This window comes from Takifugu rubripes, chromosome 4, assembly GCF_901000725.2.
Source record: "Takifugu rubripes chromosome 4, fTakRub1.2, whole genome shotgun sequence".
Lineage (NCBI taxonomy): Eukaryota > Metazoa > Chordata > Actinopteri > Tetraodontiformes > Tetraodontidae > Takifugu > Takifugu rubripes.
The window spans coordinates 8,756,129-8,775,403 of record NC_042288.1 but is presented as its reverse complement, the minus strand read 5'-3'; the positions used below and the strand labels follow the sequence as shown (position 1 = coordinate 8,775,403).

General features: G+C 44.9%; 3 protein-coding genes and 1 non-coding gene across 4 annotated transcripts; 1 reads left to right on the top strand and 3 right to left on the bottom strand.

The window, feature by feature from the left end:
* Nucleotides 1–2,011: 2,011 nt before the first annotated feature.
* LOC105416349 (uncharacterized) lies at nt 2,012–4,398 on the bottom strand. The gene is made up of 4 exons (XM_011603185.2): nt 4,395–4,398; nt 3,948–4,006; nt 3,803–3,859; nt 2,012–3,704 (listed from the first exon to the last, which is right to left on the bottom strand). Exons 1-4 carry the CDS (start codon nt 4,396–4,398, stop codon nt 2,913–2,915), a joined length of 912 nt encoding a protein of 303 aa, XP_011601487.1. The 3' UTR covers nt 2,012–2,912.
* On the top strand, nt 2,076–2,148 carry trnak-cuu (transfer RNA lysine (anticodon CUU)). Its single transcript has one exon. It is a non-coding gene; the product is annotated as a tRNA-Lys (tRNA).
* Nucleotides 4,399–4,570: 172 nt separating the features above from the next.
* On the bottom strand, nt 4,571–8,343 carry plekha3 (pleckstrin homology domain containing, family A (phosphoinositide binding specific) member 3). The gene is made up of 8 exons (XM_003963916.3): nt 8,029–8,343; nt 7,395–7,511; nt 7,170–7,319; nt 6,789–6,910; nt 6,597–6,701; nt 6,402–6,445; nt 5,855–5,949; nt 4,571–5,768 (listed from the first exon to the last, which is right to left on the bottom strand). The coding sequence occupies exons 1-8, from the start codon at nt 8,066–8,068 to the stop codon at nt 5,659–5,661; spliced, it is 783 nt and encodes a 260-aa protein (XP_003963965.1). The 5' UTR covers nt 8,069–8,343; the 3' UTR covers nt 4,571–5,658.
* Nucleotides 8,344–8,777: 434 nt separating this feature from the next.
* On the bottom strand, nt 8,778–18,804 carry LOC101069818 (pyridoxal kinase-like). The gene is made up of 11 exons (XM_003963917.3): nt 18,319–18,804; nt 15,059–15,113; nt 12,823–12,927; nt 12,631–12,714; nt 12,232–12,266; nt 11,890–11,975; nt 11,599–11,644; nt 11,412–11,523; nt 11,197–11,333; nt 11,046–11,112; nt 8,778–10,927 (listed from the first exon to the last, which is right to left on the bottom strand). Exons 1-11 carry the CDS (start codon nt 18,397–18,399, stop codon nt 10,812–10,814), a joined length of 924 nt encoding a protein of 307 aa, XP_003963966.1. The 5' UTR covers nt 18,400–18,804; the 3' UTR covers nt 8,778–10,811.
* Nucleotides 18,805–19,275: the final 471 nt, after the last annotated feature.

The window sequence follows — 19,275 nt, the reverse complement described above, 5'->3', positions numbered from 1 at the left end:
TCACATAAAATATCACCGTAAATGCTTAATGCAATATGTCCAAGTCATGTCAGGCATTTGTAACGCTAATGTAACTTGATCATCGGGAGTTTTGCAATAAAGTTTGTGCAGTTGCTGCCGGAGCTTTAGCTGGTTGTATTTTTTTTTCTGCCGATGAAATTGCTTGTTTTCTTTGGCAGTTGTACGCTGGACTGCGTCGTTTCTGATTACTTGTTATGTTATAACATTATCTTATGTTATGACAGACCAAAGAAATGGCATGACCTTTACACTCAGGTGAAACGACCAACCTAAAACGACTTACATTAATCATTTCAGATAGCAGACTACATTTTTCCCTCAGGTATAGACAGAAAGGATATAATCTATCTAGATTTATAACTATTAGCAGGATAAAAATACCTCTGAAGAACTTAACACGGTGAACTGTTACATTCAGCAGGGTGTTTACACATTTATTAGTCAGCTATTATGTTATGTGAAACAAGAGTAAGATTTTTTTTGTTGTTACAGATAGAAAAGTGCCCTCTGCAGCTGAGTTATGTTATGTTATAACATGACAGAAAATGTCTACCAAAAAAACCTCCAGCCGTGCCTCCTCCACCTCCAGCAGTGCCTCCTCTTCAGTCATCTACAGTTTTGCTTCAGCCCCAGCTTCCTTCTTCCATGTCCTCTTCACAACAGGATGTAAGTGATAAATAAATAAATTCTCAGTCGATCTATAGATCACCTTCCACCTTCCCCAACTATTCTATCCTGCCTGCTCCCCGGTGAATCCTGTCTGCTGTCTATTCCTGATAATAAAGCTGTGTTCCATCGAACTCTGGTGTCACATTTGGGTTCTCGTCGGGTCCCTGACATCTGTCTGTCTGCAAGAATTTAAGTAGTGACAAGGAAATTGTGATGCCACAGAAGCTAAATATCAGTTTTTATTTTCCAGGCTGGAGACAACCGCAGCATTCCTGGAACGGACCGTGTAGATGAACTGGCTGAATACTTGGTGGAGCTACGAGAGCAGACAGGATTGACCCTGAACAATCAACAAGTTAGCACCATTCTGGGTTTGTGGCAGAGTCTTGGCAAATTTGACAAAGACAGGATTGTGTATGCTGCAAGACATCAGGACCGGTTGCTAACTGGACGCTTCAGGTCTCCTAAAAAGAAGGCTGTGCTCACTCCTGGGGTAGAAAGCACAAAACGGTGTGTTCACCAGCTCAGTGGCCAAACTGCTGTCGCCTGATTGAGACCATCTTCGTGAGGCTGCAACATTCACACGAGCCCCAAAGAAAGAGGACAACACAGCGATCTCGATGGTCTCTAATTTTACAGGACTACAAAAAGATCCGGCAGCTGGTTCTGTGCAATGGGACACTAATGCAGCAGACAACCCTTCAACGTGTTGTAGTGAACCAGACCACCCTCATGCAGTGGTATAACCAACGGCTGAAGGGTCGGGAGGCGTCTGTTCTTTTGCAAGGTGTGCAACGGCCAGCTGACCCATTGCCCTTTGCAAAAACAAAACCCATCTCTCTGCCACAGTACCAACAGCAGCCCCCAGTTACCAGCTGCACACATACAATATGCCAGCAAATACAGCTGGACAGGCAAAACCAAGGGTGCGCCGAACTGATCCTGCAGTTGCCTCCAGTGGACCATCAGCCACCCTCTTCAGTACAAAGGAAAAATATACTGTCCAAAGACTGAGGTTCTCACCAAGGAACAGTGGCTGAAGCAGATGAGACAGTAATGCAATATTGTTACTTTTAATATGCTTATCCCTGTGGGCTGTTCTGCCCTTTGAGTTCCACTGCAAGTTTTACATCTTATTTCATAGTTGTATCAAGGTTTCATTTGTTTCTTTGACAATTTCAGCTTTATAAATGCTTAAATGTGAATGTCATTTTGATCACAATTGTACATACATATTCTCTTTGTTATAAATTAAAAGTTTTACAAACCATTCCTACAAAAATAATTCTATCATTTTTGGGTCGGGTGGGATTCGAACTTCTGTCTTTCCTTCTCTTCTTCCCCCTTTTTTCCCCTTCTTCCCCATCTTATACAGACTATTGTTCCCCAGCTTTGGCGCAGTCGGTAGAGCATGAGACTCTTAATCTCAGGGTCGTGGGTTCGAGCCCCACGTTGGGCGGAGCCTTTTGTAACAGGGCAGAATACCACAACCATCATCTCAACAGGTTGACCTGGTGGAGGACAGGGAACCTTGTAAGCCCTGAAATTTGAAGGGAAGGCTTGAGCTGCCGCGTCTTGTTCAAGGCCAAAGAATTACCGCTTACATCTTTTATCACGGAAAAACATTCTTCCATGGAGCTGTAAAGGGTTACAGGAAAAAAATGGAAATTAGTGGCTAAGAAATGATGCAGTAACCTAAATGTCCATCCCCTCTTTACTGACACTTGAGCCTTTATTCCTTGTTGCTATGGAGATGGTGCTACAACACTGGCACAGAGTGTAGATGTACCTCTTTAAAACCCCAAATGTTTTTGTTTGTAATCAAAAGTTAAATCCAAGAACAGGAATAGACCATTTCCTACCAAACTTTCCAGAAATTTATTTATCTGGGTTTAAAAAAAAAAGAAAAATCAAGTGATCTGAGTTCGTGTTTCCATCGCAGCTCAAATCAGGCTGACGGTGCAAGTGTGCTCCACCACTCTGGGTTCTTCAAGAAGCCCTTTTTACCTCCCATTTGTGGGGAACGGTTGAGGTTGAGAGAAAGTGTTTTTCCTCCAGTTTTAATGATGATGGATGATTATTTACGTTCTCTTTCTAGAAGATGTGTTCTGAGCGCTGCTCGCTGGGGGCTTAAAGGAGTAAACTCAACACAACACGGACATCCTGGCGTGTTCCCCCTGTTTAAAAGCTGTGTTCGCCACCGCAACGCTGCTGAACTGTTACTAACCGTTACTGTTTTGGTTCTGGTACCCAAAAGGAGGCAAGACCCTGTTGTAGCAGCACCAGCACTGCTGTGGAACCTGCGGGCCCAGATGTGTCTGAGCTGCATATGGAGGCTGAGGCCAAACGTGCTGCGCTGGCCGGTGCCGCACGGGAGGGCTGTGGAGAGTCAGTGGTGACCTTTGACCCTGAGCTAGGAAGGGGGGGAGGTGCTGGGGAAACATCTGGTATGCTTGGAGATGCTGTTGTTGGGGGTATGACAGCTGGTGCTGCTGTGACGGAGCGTGTGACCAGCCCGTCTGTGGAGGCAGATGGTAGATTCCTTGTTCTCCATCGCGTTCCTCTGTTTTCTCCTCGTGCAGTTGGATGATACAGACGGCGTCCCCGGCGTGTTCCTGAGGTAACACCCGCAGGTGGAGGGTGGAGACCACAGTATGCGGACGTGGTGTGGGCCTCGACTGCAGAATGGAGGAGGCGGGGGCATCCTGAGATTCGGTCTGCAGCGTTCCTTCAGCGACCTGTCCCCCGTCCTCTCGTTCCTCGTCTTTCCCTCCACCTTCAGACGCAGCAGGAGAAGAGCGCTTCTGCTGCTCGTCCTCCTCAACAGAGCTGCTGCTGCTGCTGCTGCTGCTGCTGCTGGAGAGGGACTCCGGCTCTGAATCCCAGTCCACCTCTGGTCCAGAATCTCCGGCGGAAGAGCTGGACTCACCGTCGCCTCCGTACAAGAAGTTCTTTTTGTGATTGTAGCAGGCAGCACAGCGGGACAGATTAGGTAATCCGGGGGGTGGGCTGGACTGGAGGGAGAGGAAGAAACAGTCGGTTCTTTCATAACCCAATTAAATCAGAGCACATCATCTCTTTACTTTTATTTGACTCAGTATGGAAATGCTACCTGCGTGTGGCTTGGACTGTCGACATTCCCGCCGTCTGCGTTCGGGTCCACGCCGTCCTGTTGGCCAGAATAATTAAGTCATAATGGATTTTAAAACAAATTGAGCTGCGATGAGATTGGACGAGGAAGCATATAGATGCAGTACCCCGAGTATTTCTGGATGTTGGCCTTCATCCTCACTGATCCTCTCAGCTGGTTGCAGGTCTGGTGGGGCAGAAAACAGCGGAGGTGCTTTTACTCTGGAAATCTGTCACTACATCACAGTTTCCCAGGAAGTTACTCTGGTTGTTGAAACCCCCTCCCTTGAAGACAGTATTCACAGTAATCCCTCTCTCAATGATGGATTTCCATCTGTACTTTGCACACTTTAGGAAAACACCTCAACTTTTACAGGTAAAGATCCCACGTTGTCAAAAGTGACGTTTAATCATACAGCATTTTATACAGGGCATTGTTGCTGATTTCCAAATCACATCTGGCTTAGCTCAATAGTTTTCTCAAGAAAGGCGTATGATGGAATTACCAAAACACCTGAACACTAAAAAACCCACTAAACACCTGATATTCATAAGAATAGTGCAAACGTACGTACCCATACTGTGTCCGGGATAGTCTGGTCACCAGGCTATGAGCTGATTGTCCTCAAATATTCCTTACGTCAACATTTGCCGGATCTCACCGCTCACACACGCCCCGAGCAAATACAGCGATGACTCCAGTAATGTGTCCTCATTACCTATTAAATGATTGAAATGACGCGTGCAGGTATTCCAGCAGCAAGCTGTTGCATATTTATTTCTTCAGGTATTCTTATAAGCTGTACAGTACAAAGATCTAAAAATACAGAGGAGAAATCACATGCAGCAGCAGTGATGCACGTGAAAACATACTGTACGTTAACACAGATGTGCGCGTGTCGACGTGCACACGCACATACAGATAAATATGGCCACAAACAAAAAGACACGAAAGGTCAGCGGGTAAAAATAATCCATCAGCATTCGAAAGTTGATGGGAAGGCAGCTGCTTCCACAAACGGGTCGGGAGTGACGAAATCCGTGGAAAATACTTCACAGGTTGGACGTCAGGCATCGCGTCAGGATTGTCATGAGCTCGGCTGAAACAAACTCTTGAACTGACAGAACTGTTCTGAGCAACGTATCGGCCAACAGTAGCGGCCAGCTTTTAGTTTTAAGCTGAAATCTCTGCCTGAACCCGTCTGACTGAGCAGGATCTGTGGTAGCTACACCTGGGAGCCACAACGAATCCCCCCCAAGACAAGAGAAATACAAACACTGCGACGCAGAAGCACATTCAGGTCTGCGGATGGAGTCTTTGGTCCTACATTACTCTGCTCTGAAGCACAACAGGCTGAAATGGGGGAGTGAGGATGTGCAGGAGTGTGCAACTTTGGCTTTTGATACATGAAGGTGTAGTGAGGAGAAGCTTGAGGAACCTGCAAACTGAGTGCAGGCTGTTGTCAACCCACCAAAAACCTTGGAAACAGAAATGTGGCAGGAGGGACAGGACGCCGTCTAAACTTTTGCTTTTTTAGCAGGACAGCGTAACTATTCTGGCCCTCAAGAGGACGGTAGAAGCTGCTCGACAGGTAAGGAAGGAAAACATCAGGCAGGTTCTTCATAAGGCAGAGGAGGTTAAATAACGCGGCTCTTTTGCTCAACACGTGTGCAGCAGTTTCCGCTTCATGCTCCCCAGAGCTCCACGGATGCTCTGTGTCCGTCCCTCCTGGGAGAACAGTTCATTCGATCAGCTGACACAACATCCAGCGAGGAGGGAAAGCGTTGCTCCTCGGGTTCCTGCCGGTGGTTCTGACCGGTTTCACCCTGGGCAGATCCTCAGATGGACAGGTCGGTGTCTGTGTCAGTAGGAGTGGTCTTCGGGCTCACGCTGAGCCCCCTCTCTTCAGGGATGATGGCAGGGTCGCCGCTGAAACCTGGACTGGCACCTGGAAAACACACACGCATGAAACAAGCGTGAACAAGGAAGAAGGAACGCAGGCGACGTATACATGAAATGTAAAGGTTCGCCTACATTCAGCGTCATAAACAAAGCTGTCGGAACAGGTCCGGTTCCGCCGCTGAGCTGACCTTTGACCTGCACTCAAATACTCCTTCAGCACACCAGACCTGAAAAAAATGATAGTCCTGAATTCAATACGTTAGATAAGTGGAAAAATGTGGCTATCATTCAACAGGTCATGTTAAATTAAATTAAATTGGTCTTTTTAAGTTCAGTTGTGATCTGAAGCTGCTTATTAATTTCTGCCAACAGAAAGAAATTCCATTTTTATTTCCTTTAATCCAGATGAAAATAAATAAATTCAGTGTCGTGTTAGAAGTGTTTCAATGATGCCCCCTTGTGGTCAAACTTGTTAATGTATGAAAAACCGGTATTCAAATAAAATACCCTTTAAACATTGATATCTACTCTAATTTGAAACAAGAGTACATGACTAATTTTGACTTTAATAGGTTTTTTCTCTAAAAGAAATGCTTGGATTATTTTTTATGTGGATTATAAAAGTTTTTTTTACATGAAGATAAAAAAAGAAATCCTTGTGTTCCTTTTAAAAACATACCTGTCGAAACTGTAAGTTCCAGGGTGACTGATTGACCTCTTCATCTGAGCAAACAATAACAGGCCAAAGACATTTTTATTAAACTCGCCTCCCATCTGTTATTTTTACTGCTTTTGATCGCAGATGATTTTATTTTAATAAACTCAAAGATCATGGCTGCAGAATTGAACTTCCTGATAAAAGAGGCGTAGTTACCCTTTCAGTAGGTCTGAGGTCAGAGGTCAAACTCTGGTTGGCGAGGGTCATGCACTCCTCCAAAGTCCTGATGAAAGTTGAACAGGTGGCACTGAGGAGGGACGCCTGCAGAGCAGATGAGCACAGATGTTGCCGAAAATCTTTTAAGGATGCAGATGTAACCTTGTTTGGGCTAAAGAGGAGATGCGCTACCTCGACGGTGGGAGGGGCTTCCGTGTCAGCAGTGTACTGTGTTTGGATGGTTTGGACCTGCTGGACTAGGAGGTCGCAGTACAGACGGAGTTCAGACATCTTTGTCTTCAGACCGTCAGGACCTGCAGAGAGATGCAGAATCACTTTGGGTGTTTCAAAGGTCAAAGCTGTCGTTTCTGTTTTTTCTTCAATGTCAGTCGGGATAGATTGACTTGAAAACACCACCTAGTCTTTCTGTGCTATTCCACCAACATCTCGGGCCCGTGGGCCAGTCGTAGGATTACAACAGTGGCCCAGAAAATGGACACAAACTGGAAAAACCCTCAACCTAGTGTGCAACTAAGTGTTTCATTTCAAGTCAATAATGCACCTACGGTGTACCTTTATGTTTGTGGCCGTCCAGCGTTCCAGCTTTGGAAGAACCTAATGCCACCAGCCACCGCTGTCTCTCTGCAGCGTTCACAGCTCGGACGTAAAAATGCTGCTCGCCGGGGATGATCAACTCCAGACGGGTTGGATCTGTTGGGTGAACTGAAACATAAATACCACGTTAATGCTAAAAAGTAAAGGAGGAATCGTGAGGTCATCGGCTGAACGAAAGCCCACCTTTAATGTCGCACACTGACATCTTGATGGAGCCTTTGCTTCCTTTACCGACATCGTCCTCGCTGTCATAGTAGGAAATAACCCCATTCTCTAACACAAACCAGCGTGGCTGCCACCCTGAGGAATGAAGCACAAGACAAGTTAATTTCCCCAAAAGAAGCTGCAGCGAATTTAAGAGAAACTTAAAATGATCTTGCTTTGTTGTGATCAGTGACAGCATGTTATCGCCAATAAGGTTCATCTACACGATGAAAAAGGTGAACCTTATTGGCGATAAGGCAGAAAAAAGGCAGAACTGGAAGACAAATATTTCACAATAAATTTAAGGCGTCTGCAGACCAAGACAAAATCTACAGAATGTAATGCAAACAAGATGAATGGTGCATTTGAACGCGCTCAAAGAGTAGGTTTATGTACATGCTAGGTAATCAGGTTTGACATGGTGACATTGTTGTCGCTGATTAATTAAATCAGCAGTTATATGCCAGATTAGGCAGATGTCATGTATCGTTATGAACGTAGCCCGTTAGCTTCCACAGTCCAGCTAATTACCAGTGTTTGGCTACCATCACTGCTTACCAACAACCTTTCTCATTTGAGAGATTGTAAGATCAAACATGCCATAAAAACTCACCCGTCATGTAATTCGTCCACTTGTACAGAATTCCTTCCATGGTTTCTCTTCACATAGTCTATTTTGGCCCTTTTGTCGTTGCTGGCTAACGTTAGCTCAGCTGTTTGTCACGGTGGGACGGAACAATGACGAAGCTCCTCCGGACTCTCTAAAAATGTACCAACTCTTTGTGCTTAATCGGGACCGACAAGACGTCTGCACGCCACGATGTCATATTGACGGTTATTTTGTGCCAGTTGTTTACAAAAATAAAATTCTCAGACACTTAAGTGACGTTAAAAATGTCAACACTACGGAGGACCGCGAGGGACAATTAGTATATCCGTATGATGAATACTCGACAGGCAAAGAAATATTACATTTAGCCAAATTCATAATTATTAATCTCTTTATTGCATTAGAACATACATTTCTCATATATCTATATATATATATATATTTTATAAATGTGATTTTTTTTTACACTACAATCTTTTATTGTAACATGTTAGAAAATACTTGTAAAGCTTCAAAAACATAGCACTAAAAACAGTTACCAAACAACGATTATTACATTTCTTTGTTTTGAACAGAAAAATAAACCAAGATGGTGACAATGAACCTGTGGATCAGGAGAGGAGGGGACCATCATTGATATTTTTGGGGGGTGGGGGGGATCCTGCTATCTTAGTAGCTTTACTCTAAAATCATCAAAATCTTCTTTGAGAAAGATGCTCAGGTCAATTTCCAACTGTGCTTGACAATTCCTGTCACACTGACCAAAGATATCAGTTTTATAAAATCTGATAAATTAAGACACTGTTTACAAACCAGCCTAAAAATGCAGCAAGTAAGCACTTCAACAATGTACAAAAAAGCCGATGAAGAGATACAGATGAACTGTGTAGCTTGTTTGGGTACGGTATCCGTGACAACAAGACCAACCGGTTCCAGTCTTAACTGTGGGAGATGGAGGACAGTCGAGCAGAGGCACGATGGAATTTCAACACACACCGATGCTTTAAAAAGAGCGACAGGTTCAAGGGACGATGAGAAAGAGAGCTTTTATTTTTAACACTGGAAAAAACTACAGAATGATTGTCCACTTGAACACACCACCTCTACCTTCCTCCTCTCTTCGGGGACTCACACACACAACCCTGTCACCATAAAGGACGTTTAAACACACACTTACACACACTCTGGCACAGGGACATGACAGACGCAGACCCGAGCAATCGGCCTGACTGACACCAGCCGGAGCAGATGCAGCCGCGGCCGGTTTGTGATATGGAAACCCGACAACACCGGTACAAAAAACTATTGCCTTTGTACTTTTTTCCCCCACATTTTGGAACATTTTTACTGTGATTCTAGATTTCAAAAGGAAACCTAAGAAAACTTTTCCCTGCGGGAACAGAAATAAGTTGCTGTTTTAGTCGTCTCATGCTTCCCTCCTTCCTCCTCCTCAGTATTTGTGATGTAAATGGTGTTGCTAAGGCAGTATCACAGTACAGTCCATGGAGAAACAACAGCAGTACAGTAGAACACCAGTCTGACCAGAACCTCACATCCATCAGCTGGGACACTGACCTCTAACATATAGATCAAATCCACATCCAATTTCATAATCAACTGTTGATTAAAATTGTTTAAAATGATCCTTTTGATGTGTTTGTCATCTTTAGGTCCAGTTAAAAAAATAAAAAGCTGCTGTTAACATCTGGAGGGCTCCAGAACTTCCGTGTCTCATCTCTAAGATGCAAGGTTCTGGGCCAGAGTTCAGCCGGGTACGACCCGGCCTGATGTTTGCTGGTTCTGGCACTGGGATTTGAACTTTCCAGCATGCGCAGGTGATGCCGCCGCCAGCCCCGGCTCTCCGTTTAGAATTTATGAAATCATTAAATATACATGTAACCGGTCCAGCAGTACCAGAACCAGCCCAAACATCTCGCTATTTGTTGATAAAGTGATGTGTGTGGTCTTTAGTACAGTAGCATCAACACAATGACCCAACACTGATCAGAGATATCATACAGATGGTCCATTACAGTTATAGTACAACATCTATACATCAACTATACATTGTGCGATTTTTTTTCTTTGTTATATATTTTAACGGGTCTCGGGGGTTAGACTTGGTCACCATTACGTCACTGCTGTAAGACACGGAGGGGGAGGAAACAGTGGTGGGCAGAGCCAGAGATGAGCGGCGTTTGGTGGCCGTACTGGACGAGCATGAAGGAGTGGACCAAAAGCAGCGCCACCTTTGGTTTTATGCTTTTCGAAATTTCAGGTTCCGACTTAATGGAGGAAGACGTGATTTTCTTCATCTGACACCTTAAACGTCTCATGACATTTAACTCGCAGAGCTTTGTTGGCTTTGTGCTACACATTGTAATCTTTGAGTGCGTTCTCATTTACTATATATAGTATAACAGTATTTATGATTTTTCTTCCTTATTAAATGACAGTAAATAATTAAAAATGGTAACATTCACCATTCATTACAGGTGAGATGAGCGGACCAAACTGTTGATCTGTGGCTCTGGTTTCCAAACAGACTTTGGGGAATAAAAGACACCGATACAGGCTAAAGGTTCAGTTTAAGGGCACAACAGGTTAAAGGGCTCAGGGTGGGGGGGGACTAAAGGGGGTTACAACACTCAAGGATTTTCTTTTTTTCAGGATTTTGGATGACAGTCATGGTTTACAGTGATGACATATTCACTGAGATACAGGACCGGAGCGATTTAAGGATGAGAGTCATTATGTGTTAGTACGAATCTGGTGGGTGAGTAATGTTAGGATATGAGCGTGGCCTCCGTAACTATGGCAGGGTCTTCTATGTCAGCTTTACTTTGAACCATCCTCAGCTCCAGCTGGGGTGGACTGGGCCTCCGACCAGGACCGGCTAATTCTGAGAGGGAGGTCGAAGCAGACAGAAAGACAGAGAGACGCGCTCAGTCCTGAAGGCTAATGTTGCTTTACACGTGTCAGGCTGCTTGTCCAGGTAATTTGCAGCTACTTTTTCTTACCATGGGCATAGGAAATGGTCCTCTGAATAACATGGTGCATCACTGAAAATGTCTTCTCACAGGCCATCTGAGAGGGGATTTTTGAAGACAAATCAGAGGTTTGTATTTCATGTATGAGTTCTATTGTGTGTTGTTTCCAGGGTGTTGGTACCTTTAGGTCATTGGGGTAGTGGTGCGTCCACGCTAGCAGCATCGCAGCAAACAAATCTCCCGTTCCTACAAAGACGGCGTCCACTTTAGGGACTTCTAATCGAACTCGCTCTGTTGTCCTGCTGCCGTCGGGACGAACTGGTTGCGAGATGGAGCAAAGGTTTAAGTGTGGCCATGCCGCAGATATACACATTCCATCGTTTAACAGAGCGTTACCATGACGCTGGCTCCCCAGCGACACAAGGAAGCGGTCTCCCAGTCTGGCGGGAAGGTCAGAGGAGGTGATGACCACTGTGTCTGGGCCCATAGCGTGGAGAAGATCCATAACCTGCGATCAGTCGTGAAGTGAGATATTTAGCATGTGTGTCACCAGCGATTTGTTCTGTTCAAAGTCATCCGTTACCTCTACGGCATCCTTCTCTGTGCTGATGGTTTTTCCTGTCAGCAATCTAAAACAGATGCACAACAACAAGATTTATGTAAAAAAGAAATTAAAATAACATGCACCGACAAGCCAGTTAAGTCTGCTGCATTCGGAAGATAGAACCACTAGGGGGCGCAGCGTGACACAAAAGCCAAGGAGCCAACCGTCCCGACATAAAAACCGTTTTAATGGAATAGAGATCATTTATGGTAACGTGTTGCACATTACTCCAAGAACAAAATCAATAAAATGAAAAAACATTGTACTCACTCAGCCTCAAACTGGTTCGGAGTGATAATGTCAGCAACAGGAACCACCTTGTTCTTATAGACCGGATAAAGATTCTGAGGAACGTACTGTGGAACGACAAGACGGCTTGGAATCACAAAACATAAGCCGAACATCTCCATAGCAGAAGGCGATGCAAATCCCTTAAAAAAAGCCATGTCAGTGTGTGATATGCAGACGCAGCGTGAGTCACTCTTTAGACAGATCACAAATAATCCACCCAGCACTGAAAACACACCCCAGAATACAGCAGCAGTGATAATGCAGCAATAAACAATACAAATCCCCCTAATACACAAAAGCACCACACTGAATGAATCTCACCATAGATCCATGATCTCCCAGAACGGGGTCACACACTGAAATGACAAACACACATCTCGTGTCAAACAGCTGTAAAGGGAAGGGAGGCATCAAACCTGTCAAAGAGAATTTACTGGCCAGAGCTGGACGACTTATGTCGACATAAGTGACGAGTTTACACTCAGTAGCATCTGGAAAAGGCGCCCGTTTACGTTACTGATCATCTGTCCTCCAGATAAAAAAATCTATCTTCATCGTCCCCTCAGAAATAAAGAATGACGCACCTCTGCCAAGCGGGGGCGCTATAATTAAAACCTCAAGTAGCACTTGTGAACATCCCGTCACCTCTACTTTGAAACAGGGTTTTTGAATCATGGATTACTTTGACTAGGCATCATTTAATAGGACGGCTGTACCTACCATACACTAGGTTGGGGTTGTCTCGCTTCAGCTCCTGCACAATGTCGACGACCATCTCCAGGAAGGATGTGTCTCTCGTATATCCTGGACACACACAAGCAAGCACACATTCAAACACGTGTCAGCACACACACAGACTAAACTGTGATCATTGCCCTGATTAAGCTAAAACACTCAACACTGTAAATTCACCTGTTAAAACATAGTCGTACTGGTGCACGTTATTGAGCCGGATTCCTTCATAAAGCACGTGGAGCTCATCTGCAGTCAACACCTGACCTTTCCAATGAGAGTAACCTGCAGGTGTGGGGAAAGGGAAGATGAGAAATGGTGTTTATGTTCTAATAGAACCGTCAATGCTTGCTCTAACTGAGGTGCAAATGAGCCCATCACACGTGTAACGAGCATCAAATGCCTGCGGTCCTGATGCGACATCTAATGTGATAACTGGTTCTGCGTGCTCGTGGTGAAATACTAGATTTTCCTTCTGTGCATATCAATTTAGTTCAGAGGAGACATTTTAAACTGCAACATGGACGACAGGGACCCATTTTCCACTTGATTACAAATACTCTTGCCCACTAACATGCCCATCATCATCGACAGAACCTTTGGGAGCGTTCTTGTCATACAATAACAGCTAAAATGAGCACGGGCTGCAGGTTTCCCATCAGGCACAAGCAGAAACACCTATTTGTGTGTTCCGTGTGCAGAAGCAGCGCACAGATGCAGTTGTATGCTACATGAGCACGCATGTGTCTGCAAACGTATGACATGTGTGCTGCAGGCCCATGATGTCGCAGCTCCAGGTGAGTCACAGCCAAGTCACGTGGTGGGGGTTCTGGTTGCTAAGCAACAAGCAGAGAGAAAGCCAAAGGGGCTTACAAAGCTAGATGTGCAGTGAGAGCAATTTTTGTGCATCTGTGTGTGTGTGTGTGTGTGAAGCCTACAGATCAGAGCTCTGACGTCATCATTTGCTGCTTCATCCTCCGTTCACAAAAAAAACTTCCTGCCCCCCTCCATTCACCTTCACTGTCCCCATTATCAGCCCGCAGTCTTCAACAAATCAAGGTAAATCACATCCTCCACCTCTGAAATATATAATCTCTTATTCCCTTATTAGAAATCTGAATAAAAGAAACTTGCCGAGATTAAACTGCCTGTTTTGACATCATCTCCAGCGGTCTTCACTTCTATTCTAACAGGAAGCAACAAGACAATGCTGCAAAGTTATGTGTTCACACAAATTACACATCATTCATTATTATGCGTCATTAATGAGCTTGAACATCATGTCTTCACTGGTTACTGCAAAGAGGCCTGACCTTTCCTGGACTGAAGGTCAGCTGGAATTATCCGCAGCAGGTTATGAATGGTTTTTTGAACTCATAACAGGAACCTAATTAAACTCTGGAAATGCTTTTGCCTCAATGTGATGCAGATTTAATACAAATCCAAAGGATGAGGAAAAACTGTTTTTTCCACACGGAGCAGACGGAACTGAGAGCTGTATTCAAGTGTTTGGTGGGTGGAATTGCCAAAAGTGACACCTGCGTAAAATAAGAATTCAAAATACTCTGGTGCATATGCAGGCACACATACACTGTGTTTAAGGTCTGCTTATGGAAAGGCTGAACGTTATTGGGCAAAAGCAAGTAGCTCACAGCATCGTGAATGTGCTAACATGCTAATGGCCACTGACACCGCGACTGCAGCGCTGCAACACAAACAGATAGGAGGAGATGTCGGAACCGATACTCGAGTCCTGCCCTGATCGGTGCTGCTAACCCGGAGTGGATAATGTGGAGCCACTTCCCAGCCACGAGTGTGTGGCCTCCCGAAGGCATAAAATGGCCAAAAGTGTATTATTATAGCAACGAAGCAACAGCTGGTCACACATGTAAAGCTTCCCAGCCCAGCCACATTTTCAAGGTTTAGAGTGGAATAAATTAGACCAAAAGAGCAGGAAGACGGTGCAGATTAATACGAAAAGCATTGAGCTCCAAACACACCAGAGTATAAATGTACAGATTCAAATGTGGATGAAGTTTGTCCCAGCCGAGCTGCTGTAGTTTTAATGTCACCGGCGAGAACCAAACTGACTCACTCAGCCATAATCGTCTCTCAACCGTCCCCTCATCGTGACACCAAAGAATCTGACTCACACACACCCCCACAAACAGCAGCAAAACAACCCACCCCTCGCACACACTAGGATCTTGCATAGAAGCAATTTTATAAGTGATGCTTATTTTCAATAATCTATGAAAAGAAAGTTCAAAAACATCCATCTGTCCTGTCTCCTGTGTCCTGTTTTCCACTAATGTGCTGGATCCTTATCCTGGTAATCACCATTAATAACGCTCGGGCCGCTCAAAATGCTCATCAAATAAAAGGAAAGGTCACAAAAACGTCTGGAACGTCCTACCTGTGTGGTTGGAGAACTGGACAGAGTTGATGGAGTCGACTTCAAACCCCAGGACCTGAAAAACAACACGCACACACACACACACACACACACACACACGCGCGCGCAGACACACACGCGCAGACACACGCACACACACACACACACACACACACACACACACACACACACACACACACACACACACACACACACACACACAAATATTGATCAAATCTCCTACTAGTGAAACCAGCCTAAATCCAGCTGGTATCTGCAACAGTATGAAAGCAAATCCTTGGCTGTGGCCTGTGATGGTCCGGACCCAGTTATGACAGAACCACGTGATCCATCCTTTCCTTACCTGATCTGATTTAACTGGAATAATCCTCCTCATTGTGAGAGAAGGAGCCCTTATTTCTTTATATGCAACACACGAGGAGACTAAACATTTGACCTGACCTTGAAAAGTTAGTGAACTACAAATGTGTCCCCGGCCTGTAAAAGTGCCTTCTCCTCAGTTCCTTTTTTACTGTAACCAAGCTAACGACCCAAAGTTGTTAGTCCAAAAGCACTTAAGCTGGACAGGATTCAAGTCTCGACTGTGAAGCATCACTTTTCTGCTGTGAGACTAGAACTCCATCACCCGATGGCATCAGCTGCAGCCATGACCGCGACCTTTTTCTCGACAACAACACACTTTCTAACCTTTGCAGAGCCTGCATGTGGCATTTTTAACGCCAATATTTGCATTTCAGTTTCAAATCCCTGAATACGAATGTGATCATGTTTGAAGTCAACGGTCTGTAAATGTCAGCATAGCCCATCATCTGTTAACCATGTTAAACTGTATTTCCAGCTTCCTGGAGGAGACGGGAGGAAGACTACCCTGTTATTTAGGTCAAATCCCTCCACATTCTATTCATAAGCCTCAAGTCAGTGACACAGACTATTTACAAAGCTCAGTATAAATAAAGGCAAGGATAGAAAAGGATGAAAGAAAGCTTTTTCATCTCAGAAATAGCTACGGACACATCTGATGACCACCCGGCCTCACAGGACCCAAAGTGAATGAGCTCGAGTTCTCCGGATTTGATTTTGCAAGTCTAAAAATATACCTGCATCCATTCGGAAGAGTTCATATGGACATGTCACGTGTATGTTTAGGAATTATTCCCATTCTGGGGATGTTACTGGTGTACATTTATAATTCATAGACAAGGTGAGGTCGTCACTGTCACACGTTTCACTGTTTTCTTCTGCCTTTCTCTGGCCCGTGGAGTCCCCCATGGCTCTACCCTTGGGCCAACTCTCTTTCTCATCTAAACCTAGGGGCTAAATGTTGCACACCTATGGGTTGGTATGAGAATCAAACAGATTATATCTGTGGTCAATTATAGGTTTTATTATTTAGCATGCACACCTCAAGCAAAATTCAGTTAATGCAAAATGCAGCCACATATTCCATACGCATGGAAAGCCCATGCTCAAGGTCACCGAGGTGAGACAACTCCAAAGACTGAGGTTATCATTAAGGTTTGCTTCCTTAAAACATGTTTTACCTGACAGATATCTGGTGCTAAAAGAGCTTTCCCTCAGATGCATGAATGCTGCTCAGCAGTGACATGTAAAGGACATTAAGCTCGGATGTTTTGCCAGTTTCACACTCAGCAGCTCGTCTCCATGCTGAGTGACATCATCAGGAGGGATCCTGCAGCAGCCAATCAGAGCCCTGTTTCCTCTGCTGCCCCCCGATGAGCCTGAAATGATGGAGCAAGAGGGATGCCCTGCACATGTGCTGACATCATCTCCGTTATAATTTCCTTAATCACCAAGTGAATCTTGGCCACAAAAAGAAAGAGCAGCTCATTCACTGACTCCCTGACTCACGATCTCTCTTTTTTTTTTTTTTTTTGCTTGTTGCCGTTGGTCATGTCCACCAGCGTCAGCAGGGATTCATTCACAACCTGACGAGGAGGGGGACCAGCCTGAAACACTTACTATACTGTCACATTTCATCCGTCAGCCTCCGCTTTTCTGCTCTGACCAGACTCCGTCCAGATCTCAATCTTGAAGTGTAGGTTGGAGTTCTTGTTGCCAATTGTGATTGGTTGCACTGCGTTTACGCATAAACACTTTAAGAGTAGCTGGTACAAACAGACCTAATCAGCTGGAGCAGTCAAACAAATGGCTGCACTGAATGCTGGAGACATGCATCAAAGACCAGCAGCTATCAGGACAATGGCAAAAATACACCCTGGGGTGTCAGACACTAAAAATGGACCGACTACGTCTCACGGCAAGAGACTGTATTGCAGGATGGTGAGATGCACGTGGTTCGAGCGTCATCACCCGTGCGGACGGTCAGCTGTACGGATACAGGCAGGAACTCTACAGACGAGTTCATGTCTAAATGGTCACGCTTCTTCACCAGAACTAGTTAATGACCGCATGTTCAGTGGACCTTTAAATTGCAATATAAAGCACATCTTTAAAAGTGTCATTTAAAAATCTTATTTTTTTTCCTGTGTCTTCATTTAAACAAGTGCAATTTCTACTTATCAACTGTTGCCAGTGTATGTTTTGAATTTTATTCAACACAAATGATCCTCTGTACTGAAACCGAGAACAGACCCCACAATTAATGTACTACATATGTCATGCACCTTAAAAATCAGACTGATTATTCATCGATGGTACTGCATGCAGATGATGCCTCAAACCCTAAACTTCGCCCTGGTAAAAAGTTTCTGTGCCATACATTCCTGTGAAGATCATTAACAAGCTCCTGCAAACAAGGATCACGTAGGACCTTAACAGTGAGGCTGTTTCTATCCGAAAATTGGCGAAGGGCCAATTATCGGACTGATCACTTCCTCTGAATACACATCTGGGCGTTGGACATCGATAAATACATAGTTCCATATTAAAGAGCTGCTGTGGTACCCTGATGAATGTCAATGATTAACAATCTCCAGGTGGTTTGGTAAAAGTGTAGCACGAAAAAGCGGCACTAACAACGAAAGAGTCAACAGCCACAAAACAAACAATCAAAATTTAATTATACAGGGGGGTATATGACGGACCCTGGATTCTGCGGGCAAAAACGGCAAGAACTTTAATGCCATGAGCGTGCACAGTCAGAAGATTGATGATTGCATGTTTAATGTTTGCGCTAAACCTTAGTCATGTTGCAGGTAAAAGAGAAGAACGTGTGTCAGACGGCATCCTACGGCTCGTCCGTCGATGACCGATAATGGATGCAAGGTGTTTGTATTTACCTGTAGTGGGAAAGAGGCGCTCTTGTTGCCCACGTATCCCCGGACTACATGGCTCTGTATGGAGAGAACACGGCATTCCATGGCGGCTCCCGGTCAGCCGAGCAGGGATGCAGATAATCCAGTACTTCAGCAATATTCACGTAAACGCATAACAATCTGATAAAGCAACTAATGATAAAACAAAGTCACGGCTAGTGGTAAGCGACGTTAGCCTGCTAGCTATCAACCGTGTGTCACAAGGAGGATGGCGATGTGCGCGAGCGCGTGTTGTGGTTGTAATGGGGATGTGCAGCGAGTGTGGCGTGGAAGGGCAGACACGCGTGAAATCCACGAACACGAACCGGCAACAGGGAAAAGAGCGTGGGAACCCGACTGGTAGCAGTGCGGGGGTTTAGCTAAATTACGACGTGGGGGGACAGTCACGAGTTGAGCACCCCGAGCGTCGCGTGCCACTTTGATGAAGGACGACGTGACACACACACACGCACACGCTTCAGCAGCTATGGTTGTGGGTACTTGTGATTTATTCATTTACCAGTTGCGACGCCACTTAAACGCAACTGTTGGCACTGAAATATAAAGATGCTCTGCTTCCACAGCGTGCGTGACACGCAGTAGGTCGCGCGGCAAAGGCAGACAAGCACTTTTAGGTTTAACTTTGTGTTGACATTCATTGATGTCCGCTTTCCCCTCGACCGAAAATGCATGAACCCATAGTTTGGAACATGCCTACAAAAACTGACATCACATGTATATCCTCATCTCACGGTACACGCACTTCCACGCACGAGCTCACGTACATTATGCGCAGGCAATTACGTGACCGCCTAAATCCAGTGACGTCACCAAGCAGCCAATCGAACGCTGTTTCTTGACTCCTTTTTCCCCCTCTGCTGTCATCCCGTTATCTTAACTACATTTCATAAATATATGAGATTATGTATTGCCAGGGCATGA

Excerpts from the sequence above, each read along its gene's own strand:
- LOC105416349 (XM_011603185.2), bottom strand. Across the intron at positions 3,860-3,947 it reads AACATCCAGAAATACTCGGG|GACGGCGTGGACCCGAACGC; the intron begins GTACTGCATCTA and ends TCTGGCCAACAG. Across the intron at positions 3,705-3,802 it reads ACAGTCCAAGCCACACGCAG|TCCAGCCCACCCCCCGGATT; the intron begins GTAGCATTTCCA and ends CTCTCCCTCCAG.
- plekha3 (XM_003963916.3), bottom strand. The coding sequence starts at position 8,068 with ATGGAAGGAATTCTGTACAAGTGGACGAATTACATGACGG. Across the intron at positions 7,512-8,028 it reads GTGGACGAATTACATGACGG|GGTGGCAGCCACGCTGGTTT; the intron begins GTGAGTTTTTAT and ends TTCATTCCTCAG. Across the intron at positions 5,950-6,401 it reads GGAACTTACAGTTTCGACAG|GTCTGGTGTGCTGAAGGAGT; the intron begins GTATGTTTTTAA and ends CATTTTTTTCAG.
- LOC101069818 (XM_003963917.3), bottom strand. The coding sequence starts at position 18,399 with ATGGAATGCCGTGTTCTCTCCATACAGAGCCATGTAGTCCGGGGATAC. Across the intron at positions 11,524-11,598 it reads CAGAGAAGGATGCCGTAGAG|GTTATGGATCTTCTCCACGC; the intron begins GTAACGGATGAC and ends GACTGATCGCAG. Across the intron at positions 11,113-11,196 it reads ACTACCCCAATGACCTAAAG|ATGGCCTGTGAGAAGACATT; the intron begins GTACCAACACCC and ends ATCCCCTCTCAG.